The sequence below is a fragment of the Aquarana catesbeiana genome, linkage group LG12, assembly GCF_042186555.1.
Source record: "Aquarana catesbeiana isolate 2022-GZ linkage group LG12, ASM4218655v1, whole genome shotgun sequence".
In the NCBI taxonomy this organism is placed as follows: domain Eukaryota; kingdom Metazoa; phylum Chordata; class Amphibia; order Anura; family Ranidae; genus Aquarana; species Aquarana catesbeiana.
In genome coordinates this window covers 237,747,013-237,772,647 of record NC_133335.1, presented here as the reverse complement: position 1 = coordinate 237,772,647, position 25,635 = coordinate 237,747,013, and the positions used below count along the sequence as shown (strand labels likewise).

At 44.5% G+C, this 25,635-nt stretch overlaps 1 protein-coding gene across 2 annotated transcripts in view; it reads left to right on the top strand.

Annotated features, from left to right (window-relative positions):
* B3GNTL1 (UDP-GlcNAc:betaGal beta-1,3-N-acetylglucosaminyltransferase like 1) overlaps nucleotides 1–25,635 on the top strand; it is a 431,353-nt gene that overhangs the window by 20,484 nt on the left and 385,234 nt on the right. For both annotated transcript variants that reach the window (XM_073606958.1, XM_073606957.1), the window contains exon 4: nucleotides 2,368–2,467. In XM_073606958.1, coding sequence (XP_073463059.1) covers nucleotides 2,368–2,467 — 100 coding nt within the window. The remainder of the gene's footprint in view (nucleotides 1–2,367; nucleotides 2,468–25,635) is intronic.

Here is a 25,635-nt window from a genome sequence, read left to right as displayed (position 1 = left end):
CTCCTGTATTATGTCTTCAGTCTCTGATCATCTCCTGTACCATGTCTGCAGTCTCTGATCATCTCCTGTACCATGTCTGCAGTCTCTGATCATCTCCTGTACCATGTCTGCAGTCTCTGATCATCTCCTGTACCATGTCTGCAGTCTCTGATCATCTCCTGTACTATGTCTGCAGTCTCTGATCATCTCCTGTACTATGTCTGCAGTCTCTGATCATCTCCTGTACCATGTCTGCAGTCTCTGATTGTCTCCTGTACTATGTCTACAGTCTCTGATCATCTCCTGTACCACGTCTGCAGTCTCTGATCATCTCCTTTATTATGTCTGCAGTCTCTGATCATCTCCTGTACTATGTCTGCAGTCTCTGACCATCTCCTGTACTATGTCTGCAGTCTCTGATCATCTCCTGTACTATGTCTGCAGTCTCTGTCCAGCTCTTGTATCATGTCTGCAGTCTTTGACCGTATCCTGTATTATGTCTGGGGACTCTTTCTAACAGAAGCCCTCTCTGTGTGCATCAGAGAGGTTCCCCTCCAGGTCTCATTAGTGTTCTCTCTTCCTGTATTTTCTTTATTGTTAAGAGATCATGGGAGGATTTCAGGGTAACAAAGACTTCTTAGGGGAGCAGCTCTGTATTTGAGTCATTGCCATAGAATCATTTGTAAAGGGGTGGAGTTGGTAAGATGACCAGGCCCATGTGGGGGCGCCAGAAATATTTCTGCACCCAGGCGCCGGTGACCCTAGGATCGGCCCTGCCTACAGACAAGCACGGAGGTGAAAACATTATGCTTTGGGGCGGTTTATCTGCTAAAGGTAAAGGACGACTTTCCTACACTGAGGTGCCAATGGATGGGGCCATGTATTGTAAAATCTTAGATGAGAACCTTCTTCCCTCAGACAGAACACTGAAGATGGGTCATGGTCGGGTCTTCCAGCATGACAATGACCCAAAACATACCGCCAAGGCAACAAAGAAGTGGCTCAAGAAGATGCACATTAAGGTCATGGCGTGGCCTAGCCAGTCTCCAGACATTAATCCTATAGAAAATTTATGGAGGGAGCTGAAACTTCGAGTTGCCAAGCGACAGTCAAGAAACCTTAAGGATTTAGAGAAGATCTGTAAAGAAGAGTGGACCAAAATCCCTCCTGAGATGTGTGCAAACCTGGTCACCAACTACAAGAAACGTCTGACCTCTGTGATCGCCAACAAGGGTTTCTCCACCAACTACTAAGTCATGTTTTGCTTGGGGATCAAATACTTCTTTTACTCACTGAACTGCAACTCAATTTATAACATTTGTATCATGTGTTTTTTCTGGATTTTTGGTTGATATTCTGTCTCTATCATTTAAAATACAGCTATGATAAAAATTATAGACCCTTCATTTCTTTGTAAGTGGGCAAATTTGTAAAATCTGCAGGGGATCAAATCATTATTCCCCCCCCCCCCACTGTAGATAGATTATTTTTTTAAAGATATGAAAATAATGCAAAGATATAAAAAGCGAAGAAATATTGCATCATATGCCTGTTTTGAGAATGCCCAATATGTACTTGGGTCTAGAATACCAGTTAATAGAGCTTCCGTTTACATCTTGGGAAGGGACAAGCTTACAGACCATATTGCAGAGCACTGGTTGTAGAGCTGAGGTGGGGTGGGGGAACCTGCTGGAGTTAGTAATATAGTAAGTATTTACACATTTTTTTTTTTTTATGCATCTCTAGACATAACCTTTTTCATATTATGAAAGAGGAGTATGGCCAAAGTTTTTTTTTTTTTTTGGCTATACTTCTCTTCTGGGTCACAGGAGTGAACTTATTTTTGGGCTCCTTTGACCCAGAGTTGTCTGACAGTGGGCTATAGCCTGCTATCAGCTGAGGTCACAGGGCTGCTCCAGGCTCTGGAAGAATCTAACGTGACCGGCCGGCTCTCTCTCATCCTCCCCTCCCGACTAACGTCAGCTGGGGATTTTTGGCCCCTTCTGCTCTAGCTGTCAGATCGGGTGAGGGGAGGGCCGGCCGGTCACCTGAGCGCAGAGCGGCACTCTAAAATCAGGTATAGACCGTTTTTTTTTTATAAAAACACAGAGACTGGGGGACACAGGATTTGGAAACACACAAGATTATATAAATATGACAGTGGCTTATTATTATTATAAGACACGATTTATATAGTGCCAACAGTTTACGTAGCGCTTTACAATGTAGAGGGGGGACAGCACAAATTACGATACAGTTCAATACAGAAGGGACAGGAAGGCCCTGCTCATAGAGCTTACATTCTAAAGGATTGACGACCACTTTCATTTATTTTAGTTTTGTCTAGGGTTGGTCTGTAATTTTTTTAATTTTATTTTTCACCTGCAGGATGACACGGCCAACCTCATACGGCAATGGAAATCAAAACTTGAAGATCGAGGAATTGACATGATTGTGGGAGGTCACACTTCACCGAAACCCCGTGGAGGTAAGAGACCGATGTTGTATTTAGGTGTTTTCGTAGTTTAGAGCGGACTAAATATATTTAGAATTCAGGAGACATTTACAATGGTCCTGGGAGCATGTGTACTTTTTGAGAACGATGAAGAAGACATAAAAAACGTAGACGGTAGTTAACCATCAGCATGGAAGCTACTTTGCTACTTGTTTCCATGACTGAACGGGACTAATAGTCCTAAAGCCTCTACGATGTGTTTCTGTACCCTTATATCGACTGCAAATATGCAAAAATCTCCAGAATAAGACAGAAGTTCATAAATCTATCTTATTATAACCCAGATAGCTTGGTGTCTGTAGAAGTTATAGCTGCGTAGACAAGAAGGCAAGACGCAGTCAGCAGCTGTGCTACATAAGGTGCCAAACGAAACCGAATATGGCTGAACATTCTGAGAACAAGGCCTAGTGAGTATCGCCAGGGCCCTTAGGGATTTTGTGGTTTCTCCATGAAGCAATTTCACTTATATCCTGGCCTAAGTCTCCAGCCAGTGGCCAAAGCCTAGCTGGATCTGCAGTCCTGGCTTGGAAAGGAGGATTTTCACGGTGATTGGGCCGTCTGATTGGAAACCATCCCATGGTCTGCAAATCCCATCCTTCCTTTTTTTGTCCTCCCATTATATAACTGAAATGTTTGAATTCTCAGTTCTAGGACAAGTGATTTACTCATAACACCAGCTTATGCCTGTATCTCTGAAGGAAAATTATTAGTGAGTAGGTCAGTATTTTGACCCTGGAAGCCATGGACCGATGGGGGAGCCAGAGACAGTTGAGAGTATTGAGAAATTCTGTGGCTTTAGCAGGCTAATAAACCAGCTACCGGATCGCAATTCTAACCCTCCATCAAATCGTATCCACAACCATTTTATCTTCTCTTCTTCTCTGGATTTTATCACTTCTGATAGTTTAAAGTTCTGATGAAGGGGAGCCCTCAGAACCCCTCGAAACGCTCTGACATTGTGAACAACAAATTCTAAATAATGTTTATTACTTGTGTGGGACTGTCTCACTTTCTTATAACGTATACTTTTGTTTTAAGAGGCCTTACTCAAGTCTCTACACCCTATAAGGATTCTTAACAATGTTGAGGATCCCAGTGCTCCAAAAGCCATATTCATCAGTGTTTTATATCTATTCTTTGAGTGTTTTGGCCGCCAAAACGCATTGGATGTTTTTATGTGAGCAATTTATCAACAGTTAAAAATTATTTTGGACTCTTTCACCTCATTCTTGGTCTGGTGGTCCTTTTTGTGTGTTTCTATGGTTTGAGCTACTGTTGGGTACCCATTGAGGAAAGCCTATTTCAAAATCCTATTTCCTCCTGTTTTCTTAGATATTAGATAATTGTGCACTTTCAACTTTATGATAAGATTTCTGGGAAGGATCTTTTCTGTTCTGTTCAGCTCCATAGAGACATGGTTTGTCCAGGTTGGTGTGGAGAACCCTGAGTGGCCTGCACTGAACCCTTACTTCAGCCCTTTTGATCACCTTTGGCATAAACTGGAATGTTAACTGTGTGCCAGATCTTCTTTTCCAACGTCAGTAGCAGATCTCACAAATGCTCTTTTGGCTGAATGGGCATATATTCCCACAGACACTCTAAAAAAAACTTGTGGAAAGTCTTCCCAGAAAAATGTAGGACATTGTAGCTGCAATTGGGTGAGGGTGCTGTACATTTAAGGGTAAGTAAACCCTTAAATCCCCTGCCAGAAAAACTATCACCATCATGCACAAAGTTCACTACGTCATTAATAAAGACTCTATACACCTCCTATGATTTTTGCCTACTGTGTTGCATAATGTAGGCTACTTCTTCCCTGCTCCCGCTAAAGCCGGAGCCATCTTGGAATGTTTCCAACCTTTACATCCCATATCCCTTCTTCCGCCCTCCACTGAAGTCTATGCACAGACAGAGCCAAGCCACGCTTTCAATTCAAAGTGTACAAACCCCAATGATGTTGTTAGTCAAATGGAACTTCAGGCAGAAGAGGGAATACTACAGCAAAAAAAAAAAAAGGGGGGGGGGGGGCACTTTGGGAGAAAATTACAAACTCCAGTGATGTCACTGGAAGGAAGAGAAGAATTGTGATTGGATGTGCCTTGGCATGATTACATCTTTACATCAGGTCCAGGGTTCCAGGAAGGAGCCTACTACTGCACATGTGTGTCCACCACAGATGGTTAACACGATGTCTCAGCAAGGGAAAAGATGTTTGCGATCATGATGGAGTCTAACAATAGAATATATAGTATGAATTTGGGTGGTGTAAAAGTTGAAAAAGTGAGTATATTTCTGCTTTAATGGCCGTGGTTTCAAGATTTTATATCCAACAAGCTTACATAGGTGTGATGGGCAGGTGTCAATTTTGACCATTTTGGCTTTGTAGTCCCAGACATACATTTTTAGACTAACACCCCTATTGTCCCTTGAACTAGAGCAGTGGTTGTCAACCTATGAGCTAAAGGGGCCTCAAATGTGGCCCCTGACATCACCAAAGGGTCGCACATAATGTTCAATATAAGTAATGCTTGAGAGGACCGTCAGAGACTGCAGAGCTAATAGAGGAAATGAGGGTCAAAGAGTGAGGACAGGATTCATTGTTGGCTGGGGATATGCTGCAGAAGACAATACCTAACTGGGAACATGTTACATGATGGTAGTATTATTATTATTGTACAGGATTTTTTTAGCGCCAACAGTTTGCGCAGCTTTACAACGTTCGGGAAAACGGTACAGTTACAATACAATACATGAGGAATCAGAGGGCCCTGCTTGTTAGAGCTTACAATCTAGAGATTAATGCTATCACCCTAAATTAATGTTGCCACTACAGACTGCTGAGGCCCGAGGAGTGTCACCCTGCCAACAGGGCTTTGTCATAGACCTCCATAACTGAGCCCTGTGAGCGGGACGAAACGCAATGGGGCGTGGCCTGTATGGACTCGGGCTGCAGCCGTTTTCACTTGTCGTACATGGGCTTCTGTTTTGTACATTCAGGGCCAGGACAGCCTCTTTTCTTGACGGCACCTCGATAGTGAGAGACCGTGGGACTAGGAGCCTGGAGATGCGCCCAAAGCTTTTTGTAAAGGTCACAATTGCTGAGGTCCAAAGGCCGCACATTATATACCAAAGGACTGTAGGTTGGGAACTAGAGGGTAACAAGTGGATAATGGTTATATAATTGGTACCCTTGATATTTGTGGGCTGTGCTCCAACTGCTGGCTTCCTAATGTTGGGGATGGGGGCACCATTTTTATTTATTTTTTATTTTGGGGGGTAAAAAAAAAGGCTCTAGCTTATTTTCAAGCATAGCATTTAGCCAATTTGGATAGTACACCAGGGTCTGTCCTGCCAGGGTTCTTAGACTGTCTTCTGGCAAGGTCGGGCCCTGGTATTGCAGCACTGGTTCCAAGACGGGTAGGTATCTTGTGCCTCATCATTCTCAGAAACATCTGTCCCATTTGCGGCTAGCCTTGCACATATATTGAGGAAAATGGAATGATTTCCATATGCTGTATGGGATGTGCATGGCGTGCTTTCATCTCTTAATTTCATACCCCTGCATACTTTTTCAGTAACTCAGACTACTAAACGGGATCCTTTTCTGTTTATTTGAAATCAAAATATGTGTAAGGAAGGCGTTTGCTCTACGAAAATATGGGGTCACTCCCTCATTCCAGCAGTGTGGAATGTTTAATATCAGATGGAACGTGCATTTGAAAGCCTATAACCATGACAACCCATTACCCTGATCTGAGCTCTGCACCCAGTGCAAATCCTTTGGCACAAATCATACAACTGTTTTTTTTTTTTTTTTCCTTCCACAAATTTATAATAAACCTCATCATTTTCCCTCTGCCAGTTGCATCTCTTTAACTGGGGAATGGGGAATGCTATTTAAAGTGACAGGATTGATGCATTTGCTGGATTTTTTGGGAGGTTGTGTTACGGCACAGCTGTTATATTCCACCCCAGCAAGAAGCTGCCAGATGTGGTTCAGATTTTAATTAGTTTGTTTTGTTGATGCAAATATTATTGCAGTGATGGTATCTTAGGAGCCAAAAGATTTCTCTCATTTTGGAAACTAGAGTGTTAGGAATGTTTGTTGTGATTCACACTTTTGCTGCAGCGTGATACTCTTTAAAGCAGAACTCCAGCCAAAAATATCAAGATCAAAATGAATAGTCCATTAAGATATAAAACAACCCAACAAATTTTTGCTGCAATATTTACCTTAAATTCAGAGATTTCCCCTGCAGTGCTTTTTTTTTTTATGCTGCTAGATGTCCTCAGTCCAATGGTCAGCACCATTCAACCCAAACGCGTCAGCATTCATTGAATGGGGTCGAAACACGTCAGATTTCATCCAAGCGCATGAATATTTGTATCACTGCGTATAGTTTTTCCATGCACTGTTGCGTTTTCAATATCTCCTGTACCACAGCTCATATTTTAACTCTATTGCCATTTTTTGAAATTATGTTTCAATAAAGTTTACTTATTTTAATCTGGTGTTATCATTCCCACATTGCCTGCTGCCTAGAAAACCCCTTTTGGGGGACAATTCCCTTTTTTTTCCGTTATTACTCGGGGTGTGCAGCAATCTCTTCTTTTCTCAAGTGTTCCCTTGTCTCTACTGCACCATTCAACCCATTTCTTCAAGGTCAAGGTCGTCTTGAAACCGCCCCCAGCCTGTGATTGGACAGTCAAAGGAGAAGCAGCACATAGATGAGCTCATCTCTCTTTTACTCTGCAGAGGCAATGAGGGAAAAAAAGAATATCGTAATTAGGGATGCACCAATACCATTTTTTTTTTTTTTTTTTTTTTTTTTACAATGAGTAGGAGTACCGATACTTTTTTTAGTACTTGCCGATACCAAATACCGATACCTACCAAAACTGTTTTTTTTTTAACTTCAGCTGTCAGCAATGGTACAAAGCATTGAAAAGTTATTTACAAATTAAATAAATTGATTTTTTTTTTTTTTTTTTTTAATTTTGCGCCTTTTCAATGTGAAATGTGTAAATATATGTTAATATGTATGTGTGTAAAAATATTCACTAACAAAGCAAACAAAAAAAAAAAAAAGTTTGAATTGTTTATTGTTTATAAAATAGACGTGAACAAAAGAAAAAAAAAAGCAGGAAAATAATAATTAAATGGAGGAGAATAGGGAGTTAATTAAGGCTGATTAGAGTAAATTAAGGGTTAATAAGGGGTTAAACAGAGGAACATTTGTTCATCTCTTTGATCTGCAGATGAAGAAACAGAAATATACAAAAAGAAACAATGTTTCTTTTTATTTTAGTGTTTCAGGGCTTAGCAATGTTGTTAATAAACATTGTGGCTGTTTGTTTTTTTTTTTTTTTGACAGCTCCAATTACCGGACTTCGTTAACACAGGGGAGACCCCACTGACAGCTCAAAGAACCGAGCCTGAAAGTATCGGTTTCAGGTATCGGTGCATTTGCACGAGTACCGATACTTGTACAAATACTCAGTATCGGTGCAACCCTAATAGTAATCTAGTGGGTAGCATAGTGGCTAAGTGGTTAGCACTTCCGCCTGGCAGCACTGGGGTCATTGATTTGAATCTTAACTACGGCGTTACCTGCCTGGGGTTTGCATGTCCTAACTGTGTGCCTGAGTGGGTTTCCTTCAGGGACTCCGGTTTCTTCTCCCACATTGCAAAGACATGCTGGTAGGTGAATTGGCTCCTGTCTAAAATTGTCCTCAGTATTTGTATGTATGAATGTGAGTCAAATACTTTAGATTGTAAGCCCTTTGAGGGCAGGGACTGAGGTGAATGTACAGTATACAGGTATAGCGCTGCATACATTTTCCACACTATATAAGTACCTGTAATAAATACAATCTAAAAATCCCCTTGGCACTGGGTTTAAATCGAATCTAAGAGATTAGTAGAAGTGGGCGATGAGAGCCATCTACTCCATATTTTGTCATATTTTATTGAGCAACCTCTATGTTCAGAAATCGCTTTCTCAACAAAAGTGGAGTTGCGCTTTAAGTAATGTCCAGTAGGCAAACTTTGGAATCCAGTCCCAATGGGGAGCCCATTAGATCATGAAGGAACCCTACTATTTGTTTTTTAATATCCTTGGATTTCTGGGCATGTCCAAATTTTAAGAAAGAAGGACCTTGGAAGCTGACATTTAGGGTTATATTGTAGCATGTACTTCACAAATTGGGATCAGATAGGCACTAAATAATTGCGTAAGCTTATCAAAGATTCTTAGAGAGACCTATTAATGGGCCAAAAGGGCCTCTTCCCACGCATCATCATCATCATCATCCAAAGGGCCTATAGGAGTCTCCAGGAAAGATTTCTTAAGATATGTTGGCTTTTGCAATTTTGCATCAAGCAGGTGCTGGTAGATTCTGGAAAATAGTTTGGTTCAAGGTGGGTTAACAACTGGGCAACCTGGGTACGTCCCCTATTGGGGCAGGGAACTGAATATGGGTAGCAAAAAGCTGTCCAAAAGCTGGATATAAGGGACTAAAATGTGATCGAGGAGTTGGAACTCTAGGACTTGATGCAATTATGCTCATAGATATGGCCTAGGCAAGTAATTCCCAATATATACTAGTAATTCCGTGTGTGGAAATAGTGAAAATTCAGCTAAGAGGCTGTTAAGATAAAGAAGAGTTTGGGTATATAGAGGTGGGACACGTATTTTAGCTCGCATAGCTTTCCAAACTTTCTAAAGTCTGCATTATACTTGATTTTATAACATGTTGCTGGTTTTAGGAAGTGTACCTTGATACCCACTGGAAGTTTAGTATAAAGGGTCTGGGGAAATGCTTCATCTGGTAATGCAGAGAGGTTTTAGAATCTGGATAATTCTGAATTCCACCAATGGGGTACATGTGAAAGTTGTGAGGCTATGTAATACTAATGAAAGTCTGGTAACGTAGGTCGCCCAGGTCTACTGGTCTTGGAAGTATAGACCATCCTCAATAATACCAGCCACTAGCCCAAAGGGTTTTAAGAAGAGACTTTAGAATTTTAAAGTACATGGGGGGGGGGGGGGGATATATTCTGGGGAGGTTCATAATGCATATTTTAGGCAGTAGGATCATCTTCATTAGATTGGCTCATCCCATGACTCCCAGTGGCAACCTGGACCATTTCTGTGTTTTAGCTTTAATGGTTGTTATTAAGGGATTAAAATTTAAAGAGAAGTTGTTGGTGGGTGGCGGGGTGCCTTACGCGTGGCCAAAGTGAGCAGCCAAGCTTGTCCCCAACGTGAAGTGAAAAGAGATGTAAAGGCAGAAGGTGCATTAAGATAAAAAACCTTTTGTGTATAGCAGCCTCCCCAGAACCCCCCTAATTACTTTCCTGAGCCCCTTCTCTCTCCAGCGATGTCCACGATCCCCTCAGCTGATAGGCTGAGACAGAGCAGTGGCGCCATTGGCTCCCGCGGCTGTCAATTCAGTCAGCCAATCAGTGGAGAGAGGGGGCGGAGCTAGGTCAGGGCTCCATGTCTGAATGGGTATACTGAGCTCTGACTCAGCTTGGGTGCCCCCTGAAGCAAGCTGCTGGCTGAGGGGCACTCAAAGGAGGGAGGGGTCAGGAGCAGCAAAGAGGGACCCAAGAAAACCAACTGCACAGAGGAGGCAAGTATAACATGTTTTTTTTTTTATATATATAACAAAGAACCTTTATAATTACTTGAACTTCAGGGCAATACGATACTTTTGCCCATGACTCTCCCCAATGTTTAAGAAGGGGGGCAGGGGCCCAATCACCTTTCCACCATCCCGGCTATATGGCTTCACTTCCTCACTCCCCAGTGGTTCCAATGGCTGGCCAACCTTTTCCAGGCCTGACAGCCAGGGGACGCTAGTAGCACTTCACTCTCGTCATAGCAACATGACAACTGAATAAAGGCATCACAAGGCTGGATGTGGTTAAAGGGTAACTCCACTTTCATAGGGGGGGGGGAAATAGCGAATAAAGAAAAAATAATATAGTGTATACAACTGCTTACCCGTAGCTCAGGTCCAAGCAGAGCAATTTGCTCTGCCTGGACCTGAGCTACGGGTAAGCAGCATCGCTCCCCCCCCCCCCCCCCCCCACGTACATATATTGCTTTTGTTATTAACTCAATACATTTTGTGTATTTTGTAAAATGTTTTGATATTGATCACCTGTCAATCAAATAACAGATATTCCCCTGACGAAGCGACATTCAGACCGCGAAACTAGTTGATATATGTTATCCGTGATCAACTATCCCAATGTGATAAACCCCCTTTGGGACCATTATACTGGTGATATACATGGATCGTTACCATGCATTTTAACATGTATTTGACTATATGTTTTATATTAATTTTGTATTAATAAACATTATATATCATATAATTAGAATTTTATATTGATCTAACTATTACCGCGATAGTCCACTTGTCCCTTGCTCTGGGGGTTTGGTTGGGGACCAACCTCCTCATTTCTCTATTTCTCAGTTATTGGATGATGGTACACTCTCTTTTCCCTTCTTACTGAACTTATGGTTTTAGAGGCTTTATACTTCTTCGATGTTCCCGAGTAGGTGGGAACCAATTTTAGTGGTAGTATCTGGGATATTGCCCAGTTTGTGGACAAGCCAGAGAATGGTAATTATGTCCAGAGCTAACTGTAGGGGAGGGGATCCTGGTCTGTTGGGTATAATAACATATGTTCTGTATATAAGCCAGTCGTGTCCACGTGCACATCCTTGCTCAATCCTTTAGGCTGCATTCACACTACAACGTTTTGAATCGCGGGCAGATTTGCCGCGGACCTGCCCGTGATTTCACAGCGCCGAGGTGTGTATGACAAAAACGCGGGACTCGCCTTTGAGGTGCCATTCATTTGAATGACACCTGAAATCGCGGTGCAGGTCTGCCCCGATTGTCTTGCGATTTAAACGCGCTGCAATCGCCGCAACCCGCATCGCGGGATGCACGTCGCCGCAAAAATAGTTCAGGAGCTACTTTTGGGTGACATGCGTCCTGCGATTGCAGCACATTTTATCGTGCGACATTCGCGACCAATCCGCACCGCGATTTGAGGTGTCATTCAAATGAATGGCTTCTCGAATGCGAGTCCCGCGTATTTTGTCCTTCACACCTCGGCGCTGTCAAATCGCGGGCAGAATTGCGGCCAATCTGGCCGCGATTCAAAACGCTGTAGTGTGAATGCAGCCTGAATCTCTGGCTGGGTGCCTAACAAAGGTTCACCTTTTTTTTGGGCAACTTCTTGCCCTTTTAGTGAAGTCGTCCCTTAATAAATCCCACCACCCCGCTGAGTGCAGCCCACCTTTTTGATATTACCTTCAGCCTCAATCCAGCGATCGTATCTCTGGTACTGTCCTGACCAGGTCCTCTTTATACAGCACGTGACTTTGTTTTGTTTTGTTCCAAAGAGAAGAAGTTTTACGTACACAAAAACATCTCAAATTGTCTTTTTTTTTTTTCTTGTGTGTATGTGACGATCAAGCTGTGGTGTGTTTTTTTTTTTTTTTTTTTTTTTTTTTTTTTTTAGTTTAGCTTGCAAAACAGAAAGGGGTCACGTTTCCTACTATGGTTCTAAATTCAAAACATTATTTTTCTGCTTTGGAAGGGATTCTACGATTCTGTTATGAAACAAAATTTGAATCCTGCTGTTTTTGATTCCTGATTCTCGCTCTGCAGGTTTTGATTTATAAACATGCTGAGATAGTATTTTGGAATGTGTCAGTAATGGGCAGAACTGATGAGCCAGGCTTTGGGTTTTGGCTTATGTCCAGCTGGAGCGCTCGCTAGTGAATTGGAGTCATTGAGCTGGCAGTTCACGCTTTTACTCATGGCTGGGATGTAGTGATGTATGGATAGTGGCAATGCTGGGAATAAAGCAACAACTTTTATTTATTTTTTTTTTTGCACCTCCATTTTCTTTGTATACCAACATATAGACACGGGGCTCAAAAGACACCAGTCAGGGTAAAACTATAGGAGTTGCTAATTCTGACCTATTTAGTGCAAGTTCTGGGGCCTTAAACTTAATCTTGACTTCACTACACATTTGACATGTGCAGTGCTATCTCCTGAGGAGCTGCTGAATTGTTTTGTGACTTCTCACACATGAAGATGACATCCCTCACTCACCCAGCACTTACTGACACACCCTGAGGTATTTCAAAGGCCAAGCATAGCCTAAAAAAGAGAATTGATTAGCAAGTGTATATATAAAGGCAATGAATAAGACTAAGAATTTCCGCTGATTTGTCTTCAACCCCCCCCCCTCCCTCCGGTGCCTCATTTGGCACCTTTTGGGGGGGGGGGGATACCTGTCTTTCACAGGTATCCTGTCCCCACTTCCGGGAGATCTCACCGCAGCGATTTGCGCCAGCAGCTCAGCTCCCTCCTCATCCCTCCTCCTTCCCCCTGCCGCCGGGCCAGTAGGAGAGAGGAGCCTCACACAGCCGCAGTAGGGTTCCCGGCGTTAAGCCGCAAGGCTACACTGCCGGGTCCCCTTACCCGCAATGGCGGCGGCAGCAGCACCTGACAGCTGATGGGAACATCAGCTGCAGTGCCGACATCGCTGGACTCCAGGACAGGTAAATGTCCTATTATTAAAAGTCAGCAGCTGCATTATGTGTAGCTGCTGGTATAAACAGGGCCAAGGATAAATCCAAAGGAAAAAAAAAAAAACAAGCTTAACTTACCAACCAGCTCACAGACGACCGATTAAACCTGGCCAACAGTATGCGTTAAAAACAGGGGTTTAGTCTGCATGCATTTGCAAATGCATGCGCAGGGCCGATCCTAGGGTCACAGATGCCTGGGTGCAGAAATATTTCCGGCGCCCCCACGTGGGCGTGGTTATCTTACCAACTCCTCCCCTTTACAAATGTTTCTATGGCAATGACTCAAACACAGAGATGCTCCCCTAAGAAGTCTTCGTTACCCTAGGATCCTCCCATGATCTCTTAACAATAGTCTGTTAGAAAGATCCCCCAGGCATAGTACAGGAGATGGTCAGAGACTGGAGACATGTTACAAGAGATGGTCAGAGACTGGGGACATAGTACAGGAGACGGTCAGAGACTGGAGATATGATAGAGGAGATGATCAGAGACTGCAGACATAGTACAGGAGATGATCAGAGACTGCAGACATACTACAGAAGATGGTCAGAGACTGCAGACATGTTACAAGAGATGGTCAGAGACTGCAGACATAGTACAAGAGATGGTCAGAGACTGCAGTTCTTATGAACGTTAGTAGATAATGGCCGATCGGCCCTCTCACCTGACCCAGCGATACAGCAACAACGGTTCCTCTGATCAGGAGTCAGCTCACTCTGAATTGCCCGTGGCGACTCCATTGGGTAGAGCCCAGATCTGTATTCTGGCAATGACTCCATTCCTTTCTCCGCCAGGGATGGCACCAGGCTGTGTGGCTTTCCCTCTGGTGGCACAGGGCAGTGGGGTTCTCTCTCTGATGGTGTTCCCTCAGCACTGTCCTTTCCCTCTGGAGTCCTGGGTGTACTTGCCTGAAAGCTTTCCCGGACTCCTGGCTCTCTCTCCCATTCAGCTGAGCATGCTGTGTGGGCTGCAGTTTCCATGTTACAGTGGGGCTGCCAGTCCTCGGGACTACATGTCCCACAATCCTCTTCTTTGCTCCTTTTTTTTCTTCCCTGGCTGATATGAAGGCGGGGGAAGAAACATAGTGCGCCGCTCACTAGTACAGACCTCCCATCAGTATAGGCCCCCCTCAGGACAAACCACCCCCTCCATTAGTACAAAACCACCCCTCCTCCATTAGTACAGACCCCCCAGAACAAGCCACCCCCCTTAATTAGTACAGACCCCCCAGAACAAACCACCCCCCTCCATTAGTATAGACCCCCCAGGACAAACCACCCCCCTACATTAGTATAGACCCCCCAGGACGAAACCATCCGCCCTCCATTAGTACAGACCCCCCAGAACAAACCACCCCTCCTCCATTAGTACAGACCCCCCCTAGAACAAACCACCCCCTTCCATTAGTACAGACCCCCCCAGAACAAACCACCCCCCTCCATTAATACAGACCCCCAGAACAAACCACAGCCCTCCATTAGTAAAGACCCCCCCTCCATTAGTAAAGACCCCCCAGAACAAACCACCTCCCCTCTATTAGTACAGACCCCTAGGACAAACCCCCCCTCCATTAGTACAGACCCCCCGGACAAACCACCCCCCTCTTTTAGTACAGACCCCCCCCAGAACAAAGCACCCCCCTCTATTAGTACAGACCCCCCGACAATCCACCCTCCTCCATTAGTACAGACCCCCCCGGCCAAACTACCTCTCCTACATTAGTACAGACCCCCCAGGACAAACCACCCCCCTACATTAGTATAGACCCCCAGGACGAAACCCCCCCCCCCACATTAGTACAGACCCCCCAGAACAAACCACCCCCCTACATTAGTATAGACCCCCCAGGACGAAACCACCCCCGTACATTAGTATAGACCTCCCCAGGACGAAACCACCCCCCCCCCCCACATTAGTACAGACTCCCCAGAACAAACCACCCCCCTACATTAGTATAAACCCCCCCAGGACAAAAACACCCCCGTACATTAGTATAGACCCCCCCAGGACGAAACCCCCCCCACATTAGTACAGACCCCCAGAACAAACCACCCCCCTACATTAGTATAGACCCCCCCAGGACAAACCACCCCCCTTACATTACTATAGACCCCCCAGGAGAAACCCCTCCCCCTACATTAGTATAGACCCCCCAGAACAAACCACCCCCCCTACATTAGTGTAGACCCCCCCAGGACAAACCACCCCCCCTACATTACTATAGACCCCCCAGGAGAAACCCCTCCCTTACATTAGTATAGACCCCCCAGGACAAACATGCCCCCCCATTAGGTAATTTAAAACACCCGGGTGGGCCGGCAGCTGGAGAGGAGAGAACAATGTGCAGCCGCGCCGCCCGGGTGGAGCGTGTCAGGCTTGGGCAGCAGGCGGGATTGAGACACAGGAGGTCTGGTCGAAGGAGGAGAACTGGAACACATTGGCCTTGGGCACGGGCCGCCCCCCCCCCCCCAGTGATGTCACTGCGCGGCAGAGACAGCCGCTCCGATCTAATTTTGCTCTCCTCCTCTGACAGGAGGAGGGAGGAGGGAGGGGGGACGGGCTTCGGCACTCGGCAGGTCAAGGCGGCGACCAGCAGAGAGATCCGCCTACGGACAAGGAAGAGGAGGAGGAGGAGGGAGGGGAGCACTCTGGCTCTTCAGCGCTCCCACCTCTGTGGCGCCTGGGTGCACTGCACCCCGTGCACCCTGTCCAGGATCGTCCCTGTGCATGCGTAAGCCACTGAGTAGCTGCCACACGTGTAGCTGCTGGCTTTTAATTTTTGCAGGGATGGGCGGACCTCCACTTTTAAGTATTCTGACTAATAAATAGAACTGAGCTGCATTTACATTGCAAAAGTATATAAAGACAGTCCTAATTTGCTATAACTGTGCCAGTTTTATCCCACCAACCCGGTGATTGATAAAAAAAAAAAAAAGTACCTTTTGGCCAGCAAAGTTGGTGCCTTTGAAAAAAGTACAACAGGTTCCCAGCAGACAACAGATTAACTTGTATGATATTATCCTCTTACCAGACCCAGGGCACCCTCTTCTGGGTCTCTGGACATGTGCTCTGATTCAATAAAAGTCCAGTTCAAGTCTGATAGGGACAGAAGCCGCTGATGATCTCTGTCTTTCAGTCCTGCTGAAACAGTCCCCCTTTTCCTTCGATACAAGTGGTGGGAGTGCTCTCTAGCTCTCTGATCCACCAGGCATCCATATCACACCCTCCCAGGGAGAAGGTTCTCAATCACTTTGCTTCTGTGAGTTCTAACCCACTTGTGGTCATCTACGGCAGGGACCCATTCATCCAGCAGCAGCTAAGCCTCTGATCATCATTCTTCTCCTGGGTAACACAGCATCAGATAGCGCCAGCAAAAACACACACCACTGTTCCCCCTTCATTGCCCTCTTCCTACTGTAGACCCCTTCTCCTTGCCTTGTTGCATCAGGCAATCACCTGCACAATCAAATTTGGACCCAGGCAAGATGGCTGCCCCCTGCACTGGAGACATTCCATGGATGACCATTGCAAAGTTGTCTCCTTAAAGATGGCTGCTGCACTTCTGCATTAATGAATATTCAGTTTAACCCTGTCCATACTGCAGAAGGGTAACACAGCAAAGGAAGAAGTTCCACAGCAGTTATCAGCCAGTCTGAAGTGGAGCAACTATCAAATGGCACACGTGGTATGCCGGTACGCTATAGCTGACGGTGAGTGGGGACCGGAGAGAGAGGACTGAGCGGTAGAGGATCAGCAGAGCTGGGGGACCGAAGCAAGAGAAACTAGCAATGTCACACGTAGTGCGCAGTGCAGGAGTAATTTACAGTGGATAAAAAAAGTCTACACACCCCTGTTAAAATGTCAGGTTTCTGCGATGTAAACAAAAATGAGACAAAGATGAATAATTTCAGAACTTTTTCCACCTTTAAAAAAGTTCTGTAAAAATTAAAAAACTAAAGTAATATGGTTGCATAAGTGTGCACACCCTTATGGGTCGTTGTCATGCTGAAGGATGAAGTTCTTCTTCATGTTCAGCTTTCTAGCAGAAGCCTGAAGGTTTTGTGCCAATAGTGACTGGTATTTGGAACTGTTCATAATTCCCTCTGCCTTGACTAAGACCCCTGTTCCAGCTGAAGAAAAACAGCCCCAAAGCATGATGCTGCCACCACCATGGTTCACGGTGGGTATTGATGTGCATATCTTTTGGAATTATGGCCAAAAAGTTCAACCTTGGTTTCATCAGACCATAGCACATTTTCCTACATGCTTTTGGGAGACTTCAGATGTGTTTTTTCAAAATTTAGCCGGGCTTAGATGTTTTTCTTCGTAAGAAAAGGCTTCTGTCTTGCCACTCTACCACATAGACCAGACATATGAAGATTATGGAAGATTGTTGTCACCACACAGCCAGTACTTGTCAGATATTCCTGCAGCTCCTTTAATGTTGCTGTAGGCTTCTTGGCAGCCTCCCTGACCAGTTTTCTTCTCGTCTTTTCATCAATTTTGGAGGGACGTCCAGTTCTTGGTAATGTCACTGTTGTGCCATATTTTCTCCATGATGATGACTGTCTTCACTGTGTTCCATGGTATATCTAATGCCATGGAAATTCTTTTGTACTCTTCTCCTGACTGATACCTTCTAACAATGAGATCGCTCTGATGGTTTGGAAGCTCTCTGCGGACCATGACTTTTGCTGTAGGATGCGACTAAGAAAATGTCAGGAAAGACCTACTAGAACAGCTGAACTTTATATGGGGTTAATCAGAGGCACTTTAAATGATGGTCGGTGTGTACTGACTCCTATTTAACATGAATTTGAATGTGATTGCTCAATTCTCAACACAGCTACATCCCCAGTTATAAGAGGGTGTGCACACTTGTGAAACCACATTATTTTATTTTTACCCCCCCCCCCCCCCCCCCAAAAAAAAAAAAAAAAAAAAAAAAAGATTTCAGTTTGTTTTTCAATTGAGTTGTACCGTTTATAGATCACATTAAAAGTGGAAAAAGTTCAAAAACGTATTTATTTATCTTTGTTTATTTTTTTTTACATTGCAGAAAACTGACATTTTTACAGAGGTGTGTAGACTTTTTATATCCACTGTAGCTGGAAGTAAGTGGGGACCGGAGAGAGAGAAGGATCAGCAAACCAGAAGGTCAGCAGAGCTGGGGGTTACTACTGAGTGGGGATCAGCAAGGGTTGGGATCTGCTGAATTGGGGTACTAATGAGCTGGGGATCTGCTGGAAAGAGGCACCAATTAGCTAGAAATCTGCTGAACAGGGGTACTAATGAGCTGCGGATTTGCTTAGTGGGGTTACTACTGAGCCCGGGTTCTACTGGGTCTCTTTATAACAAAAAAAACACAGTACATGTACAATACAATTCATTACCATAGGGTTACAAGGGCCCTGCTCATGAGAACTTACAATCTAACCGGGAGGGGCAAGTGATACATAAGATAACAGTGAGGGGATGAGTTGGAATAAGTAAACTGCCAGTTGTTGGTATAGGCCTCCCTGAAGAGATGAGTTTTGAGGGATTGCCTAAGGTGGACAGAGTAGGAGGTAGCCAGACAGATTGGAGTAGGGAGTTCCAGAGGATGGAAGAGGCTCTGGAGAAGTCCTAGACATGAGCATTGGAGGAAGAGACAAGGGAACTAGTGATCAGGGGGTCTTAGGGGGAGTGAACAGGATGGTTTGGGTAATAAGACGTGGTTGGTGATGTAGTTCAGGGCAGAGTTGTGGATGGCTTTCTATGTCATCGCTCACATGTTGAATTTTATTCGTTGGGCGATCAGAAGCCAGTGTAGGGATTGGCGGAGAGGGGTGGCAGACACTGAACGGTTGATAAGGTGGATGAGTCTGGCATCAGCATTCGTGATAGACTGAAGTTGGGGGGGGGGGGGGTAGAGGTAGGTTAACGAGGAAGAAGTTACAATTTTTCTGCAAGGAGAACTTTAGGCTATTCTTGGTTTTCAGTTCATTAACAGGAGGACAAAATTCGGTCAGAACATTTAATAATAATAAAAAAAAAAAAAAGAACAAAATCACCAATAATAAAGAGTTTTGATGTAACATTCCCTAGAAATGAAATGATATCTTGGCTAGCAGACATTGCAAGGGACAGATAAAAAATTATAGATTTGGCTCCCTCCTGCAGACGTTCTACAGATGCCAAGGCCTATAAATCTGAAAGCTTACACCACTCTGATATGCTTCTATTGGTTTCTTGTAGATAATCTGCTGAAAATTGCCAAAAAATGTAAAGAAAAGAAAACGATAATGGAACTTTAATTGCATTTTTTTTCTCTTTTATTTGCAAAACAGTTGAGTACCGCTCCTGGAAAGGCCGCTGTGTCAGGAAGGGGGCACGGGGTCGAAATTGACGTTTGTTTGAAATTATTTAGCAATCAAGGAAAAAGGAAGATCGAATATAACTTGCAAATTATAATTTAGCTCCTTCCCCCTTTTGTGTCTTAATACATTAGGGAAGGTGGAACCTGTCAGCACCAGAAACAATTAACCACACACCGCAGTTATTGGGCCCAGGATCGAGCCCTATAGAAGTCTTAGGGGCTGTAATGTGCGAGCACAGTCAGGATAGTGGGAGTTGCGGCGCTGGATGTAAAACAAACGCTTGACGCAGTGGTCATGAGATCAAGGGAAGTATGCATCTGTGAGGGACCAGGCTGGGTTAGGTCAGGGAAAATGATTAAGCGCACTTTTCCTTAGAGTGTGCTTACACTTTAAAATACACCTGGCACCAGATCTATTTTTTATGTGATATAAACAAAAGTGTGGCGCTAAGTGAGCAAGTGAATAGCGTGTGAACCTGGAAGCGTAAAATAGGCAATGCAAAAGTGAATGTGAACAAGACCAAACAATAAAAGTCCAAAGTAATAAACATCTATGGAAGGTCCATTAGAGTTCAGAATAAAGTGAAAGGTCTTTCTTGGAAAATCCAGGAATGAATCTTGAAAATACAGTTCACGCTTACCAGATTCGATGGACACACGTACCGTATAGCACATGGGTCAAACAGGCACTCTTGAAGGAATGACCTCAAACAGGAGCTCCCACCACTGGAAAAACGGTAAGAAGGGTTCCACCAAAAGTTGAATGAGGACTGTCAGGTATCCATGATGGACTACAAAACATGCGCTGAATCACATCAAATGGTGTGCATGAAAAACAAATGATCCGCACATAGTGTGATACTGTTTGACATTTAATGGTAAAAAAAGGGCGTTTACCCTTACAAATCCGATAAAACAAGCTTGTAATTAAAATGGAGTATAGCCAACGATTCCAAGAGCACACCTGACATGTTTCGTCCTATTGGACATCATCTGGGGTATCCTATTGGATATCACCCCAGATGATGTCCAATAGGACGAAACATGTCTCATTCAACTTTGGGTGGAACACTTCTTACCGTTTTTCCAGTGGTGGGAGCTCCTGTTAGAGGTCATTCCCTCAAGATTGCCTGTTTGACCCACATGCTATACGATACGTGTGTCCATCGAATCTAGTAAGCGTGAACACTTTACCATTTTGATTGTATTTTCAAGATTCATCCCGGATTATCCAAGAAAGATCTTTCACTTTATTCTGAACTCAAATGGACCTTCCATAGATGTTTATTATTCACTTTGGACTTTTATGTTTTGGTTTTGTTCACATTTAAATTTGCATTGCCTATTTTACCCTTCCAGGATCACACGCTATTCACTTGCTCACTTAGCGCCACCCTTTTGTTTTTTTATTTCTATTTTGCACTGTATGTCTAGTGACTAGGGATGAGCCGAACACCCCCCTGTTCGGTTCGCACCAGAGCATGCAAACAGGCAAAAAATTAGTTCGAACACCGTTAAAGTCTATGGGACACGAACATGAATAATCAAAAGTGTTTTTTTAAAGGCTTAAATGAAAGTTATTGTCATAAAAAGTGTTTGGGGACCCGGGTCCTGCCCCAGGGGACATGGATCAATGCAAAAAAAATTGTAAAAACTGCCGATTTTTTAGGAGCAGTGATTTTATCCGCTTCAGCCCCGGAAGATTTTACCCCCTTCCTGAACAGAGCGTTTTTTGCGATTTGGCACTGCGTCGCTTTAACTGACAATTGCGCGGTCGTGCGACGTGTCTCCCAAACAAAATTAACGTCCTTTTTTCCCCACAAATAGAGCTTTCTTTTGGTGGTATTTGATCGCCTCTGCGATTTTTATTTTTTGTGCTATAAACAAAAAAAGAGCGACAATTTTGAAAAAAACGCATTATTTTTTACACTTTGCTACATTTTTTTCCCTCAGTTTAGGCCGATCGTATTCTTCTACATATTTTTGGTAAAAAAAAAATCACAATAAGCGTTTATTGATTGGTTTGCGCAAAAGTTATAGCGTTTACAAAATAGGGGATAGTTTTATGGCATTTTTATTAATAGTTTTTTTTTTTTTACTAGTAATGGCGGCGATCAGCGATTTTTATTGTGACTGCGACGTTATGGGGGACATGTTGGACATTTTTGACACATTTTTGGGACCATTGTCATTTATACAGCAATCAGTGCGATTAAAAATGCACTGATTACTGTGTAAATGACACTGGCAGTGAAGGGGTTAACCACTAAGGGACGGGGAGGGGTTAAGTATGTCCTAGGGGAGTGATTACTAACTGTAGGGGGATGGGCTAGCAGTGTCATTACTCTGATCACTGCTCCCGATAACAGGGAGCAGAGATCGAGTGACACTTGTCACTAGGCAGAACGGGGGGGGGGGGGGGGGGGGGATGCTGTTTACATCAGCATCTCCCCGTTCGTCCTCTCCGTGAGGCGATTGAGTCCACAGGACCCGCCACCTGACTCACGGAGCTCCCAGCCAGCGCGCACGCAATGGCACGGCGGGGAATTCAAATTGACTTACCTGTAAGTCCATTTGCCCAGCCGTGCCATTCTGCCGACATACATCGGCGTGCGCCGGTCGGGAAGGGGTTAATGCTTAAAGTGAAACAATAAAAGTGTAATATTCCTTTAAATTTCGTACCTGGGGGGTGTCTATAGTATGCCTGTAATGGGGCGCATGTTTCCTGTGTTTAGAACAGTCTGACAGCAAAATTACATTTCAAAGGAAAAAAAGTCATTTAAAACTACTCACGGCTATTAATGAATTGCCGGTCTGACAATACACATAGAAGTTCATTGATAAAAACGGCATGGGAATTCCCCACAGGGGAACCCTGAACCAATATTTAAAAAAAAATGGCGTGGGGGGTCCCCCTAAATTCCATACCAGGCCCTTTTGGTATGGATTTTAAGGGGAACCCCGCGCCAAAATTAAAAAAAAAAATGGCGTGAGGTCCCCCCAAAAAGGAGAGCGCCCCCCCCCTCCTGAACTGTACCAGGCCACATGCCCTCAACATTGGGAGGGTGCTTTGGGGTCCCCCCAAACCACCTTGTCCCAATGTTGATGGGGACAAGGGCTTCATCCCCACAACCCTGGCCGGTGGTTGTGGGGGTCTGCGGGCGGGGGGCTTATCGGAATCTGGAAGCCCCCTTTAAAAAGGGGACCCCCAGATCCCGGCCCTCCCCCCCGTGTGAAATGGTCCTACCATTTCACAGAAAAAGTGTCAAAAATGTTAAAAATGACAAGAGACAATTTTTGACAATTCCTTTATTTAAATGCTTCTACTATCTTCTTTCTTCTATCTTCTACTTCTATCTTCCTTCGGTTTCTTCCTCCATCTTCTGGTTCTTCTGGTTCTTCCTCCGATGTTCTCGTCCGGCATCTTCCTCCGCAGCGTCTTCTTCCCCCCCCTTTTTTTTTTTTTTTAGGGCAGCTCCGCATCCACCATAATGGGATGCTCCCGCTGTGTGACGCTTCTCCTCTTCTGACGGTTCTTAAATAACGGACCCCGCCCGCCTCTGACACACGGGGACTTGACGGGGACTTCCCCGAGGCTTTCCCCATGACATCAGAGGGTGGCGGGATCACCCGTTACGTAACGGGTGACCCCGCTCCCCTCTGACGTCACGAGGGAATGCCACAGGAATTTAGGGGGACCTGAGTTCGACTCGAACTTGAAGCTCATGCCTGCTAGTGACGTGTTGGCTGCTTATTTTTTCTTTCTTTTTTACAATTTTTTTATGTGGCACGCATGCTAAGCAATGGTTCAGTAAGGCTTTCCGGTACTTCTCAGAGGTCACAATAATGCCTTTCCTAAAGTTCTGATCCATCATGTTGCAGTCTGATCACTGACGGGAGAGGAGCCTGAGGAAATGCTTCTTCCTGCCTGCAGCAGACTGATGACATTATCTCAGTCTAGGCAAACTAATTGACTGGAGCTAATGGGCAGCTCTTTAACCTCTTGCAGTTCACGTAAGGCATATGTGCAGTGGCAAAGAGGGTGGTATTTAAAGCCCACATGTCCGGGGAAGCTGGATGTTCTCGGTTTCTGGTAGACAGCCCCAAACTCACTCACACAGTCATGTACTGGGCAGATATCATTCTACTCATCGCTGCTTGTATTAACCCACTATAGCCCCGGGAAGCCTGGAGGTGTGTATGTGACAACCAGGAACCTCAGGAAGGGGTCAGATGATGCTGGCTGTCATCCAACCAGGAAGTGGCACATCAAGAGAAAAGGCAAATGTGTAGATGCCAGCAGATGCGGGTGAGGGGAGTATGAAATAGAGCAAATTCGGGCATGACCTTGCTGCACAGGGAAACTCGGGTTCGAGTCCCAACCAGCGCATAGCATGGAGTTTGAATATTCATCTGTGGTTGCATGGATTTCCTCCCACACTCCAAAGACATTCTGGTAGCTTAATTGGCTCCTGCTAAAATTGACCCTAGTATGTGCACGATTGTGTATGTAGCACCCTCCTAGGTAGGTTGCTAGATAGACTAGGTAAATTTAGGTTTTGTAGCACTCCTGTAATCAATAGAGCAGCTTGTGATTGCTTTGGGCTGTTCGTGGCTCTGCAGGCACGACTTCTCCCCCCTATTTTCTAGAGATTTTTGGAAAGTAGTGGGCTGGGAGAGTCAAACAAGCAGTCTGAATATTTTATGTGGTTTGAGCCAATTCCTGGGGGGGAGGCTGCCCAATAGGGGGGTGAGGAGTGCATAAATAATCTGAGACCAGAGGCAGCCCTGTTCCTGTCCAGTAGGAGAAGTTCCCAGCCTGAAGGGCTGCTGCCCTCTCTAGCAGTCCAGCTGACCTCATCGGGGTCCCAGCTATGCTAAAGCTGGGGGGCCTGCTTGCAGGAAGTCTTTGAAGGTAAGGAAAGGGGAATTTCCCCTAGGATCCAGTCTGGAGAGTCCACTAAGGAAATTTCTGCCTTACTCTAAGGTAGTCATCCAAGTACCAAAGGCCTTGTGAGTACAGACCTAAGCACAGGATCTGAGTGAATGTTGCTGCCATTAACCCCTAGTGCTAAATACTAAGGCTTGCCTGGCCTGGAACACTTCTTATGGTGTCCCAGTGCTGTCCATAACCTGAGTTATTGCTGAAGGGGCTGTTCTAAGAAGTAGCTGCAGAGAGAAGAGGGGTCCTTCCTTTTTCATCTTTCTGGAGCATCCCACAGCTCCTGTACCCTATTCAAGTTATCCAGCAATAAAGACATCACCTAGACCAGTGAAGGTGAACCTTGGCACCCCAGATGTTTTGGAACTACAATTCCCGTGATGCTCATGCACTCTGCAGTGTAGTTGAGCATCATGGGAAATGTAGTTCCAAAACATCTGGGGTGCCAAGGTTCACCATCACTGACCTAGACTATTCATTGAGCCAGAAGAGTGGATGTTGTTGTGTGCCTGGCTGCTGTCTGCACATATCTGGGAGAAGAACCTGGGATAAAACCAGGGACCCCTGCAGGGTTGAGCGCTACACGTGAGATAGGGGTCCTAGAGTGCAAGCTTTTTTGACTAAACGGACTGATGTGAGTGTAAAGTATGTAAAGTGCTGTGTAAACAGTTTTTGGTGCTATATAAAAACCTGTAATACATAAAATATGTTCTATTTATAACCATAATTCTTGGTAAATCTAAAGAAAGCTGTACAATCATTGCAACATTAGAGTGGAAGCTCGTGAAAGTAGAGTCATTCTTGTGTCCTATTTCTATTCTTGTATAACCTAGACTCTAATTTACACCCTTTTATTATTTCACGTACATCCCTGTCTGTGTCGGTTTGCTATATTTAAAGGATAATAATCATAATTAGTAATGGCTTTATGGCCTGAGACAACCTATAATATAAAGCCATAGCTGTTTTGCGTCTCTCTGACACAGAAAATGTAATCATTAGAATGTGAATAGCTGCTTTTTTGTACTTATCAGTTTATCTTAAAAATCTTTCCATCGCTGTGTTATCAGGGCACTCCCTGGAGGCAGAGCAATATAACTGTGACAGTTTTACCTCCATGTGATCGTATATGCGGCCTTAGATCTATACCATTTTTTTTTTTTTTTTGTTACTTGAATCACGTGAAATGTCACAAGAAGTGCCTTAC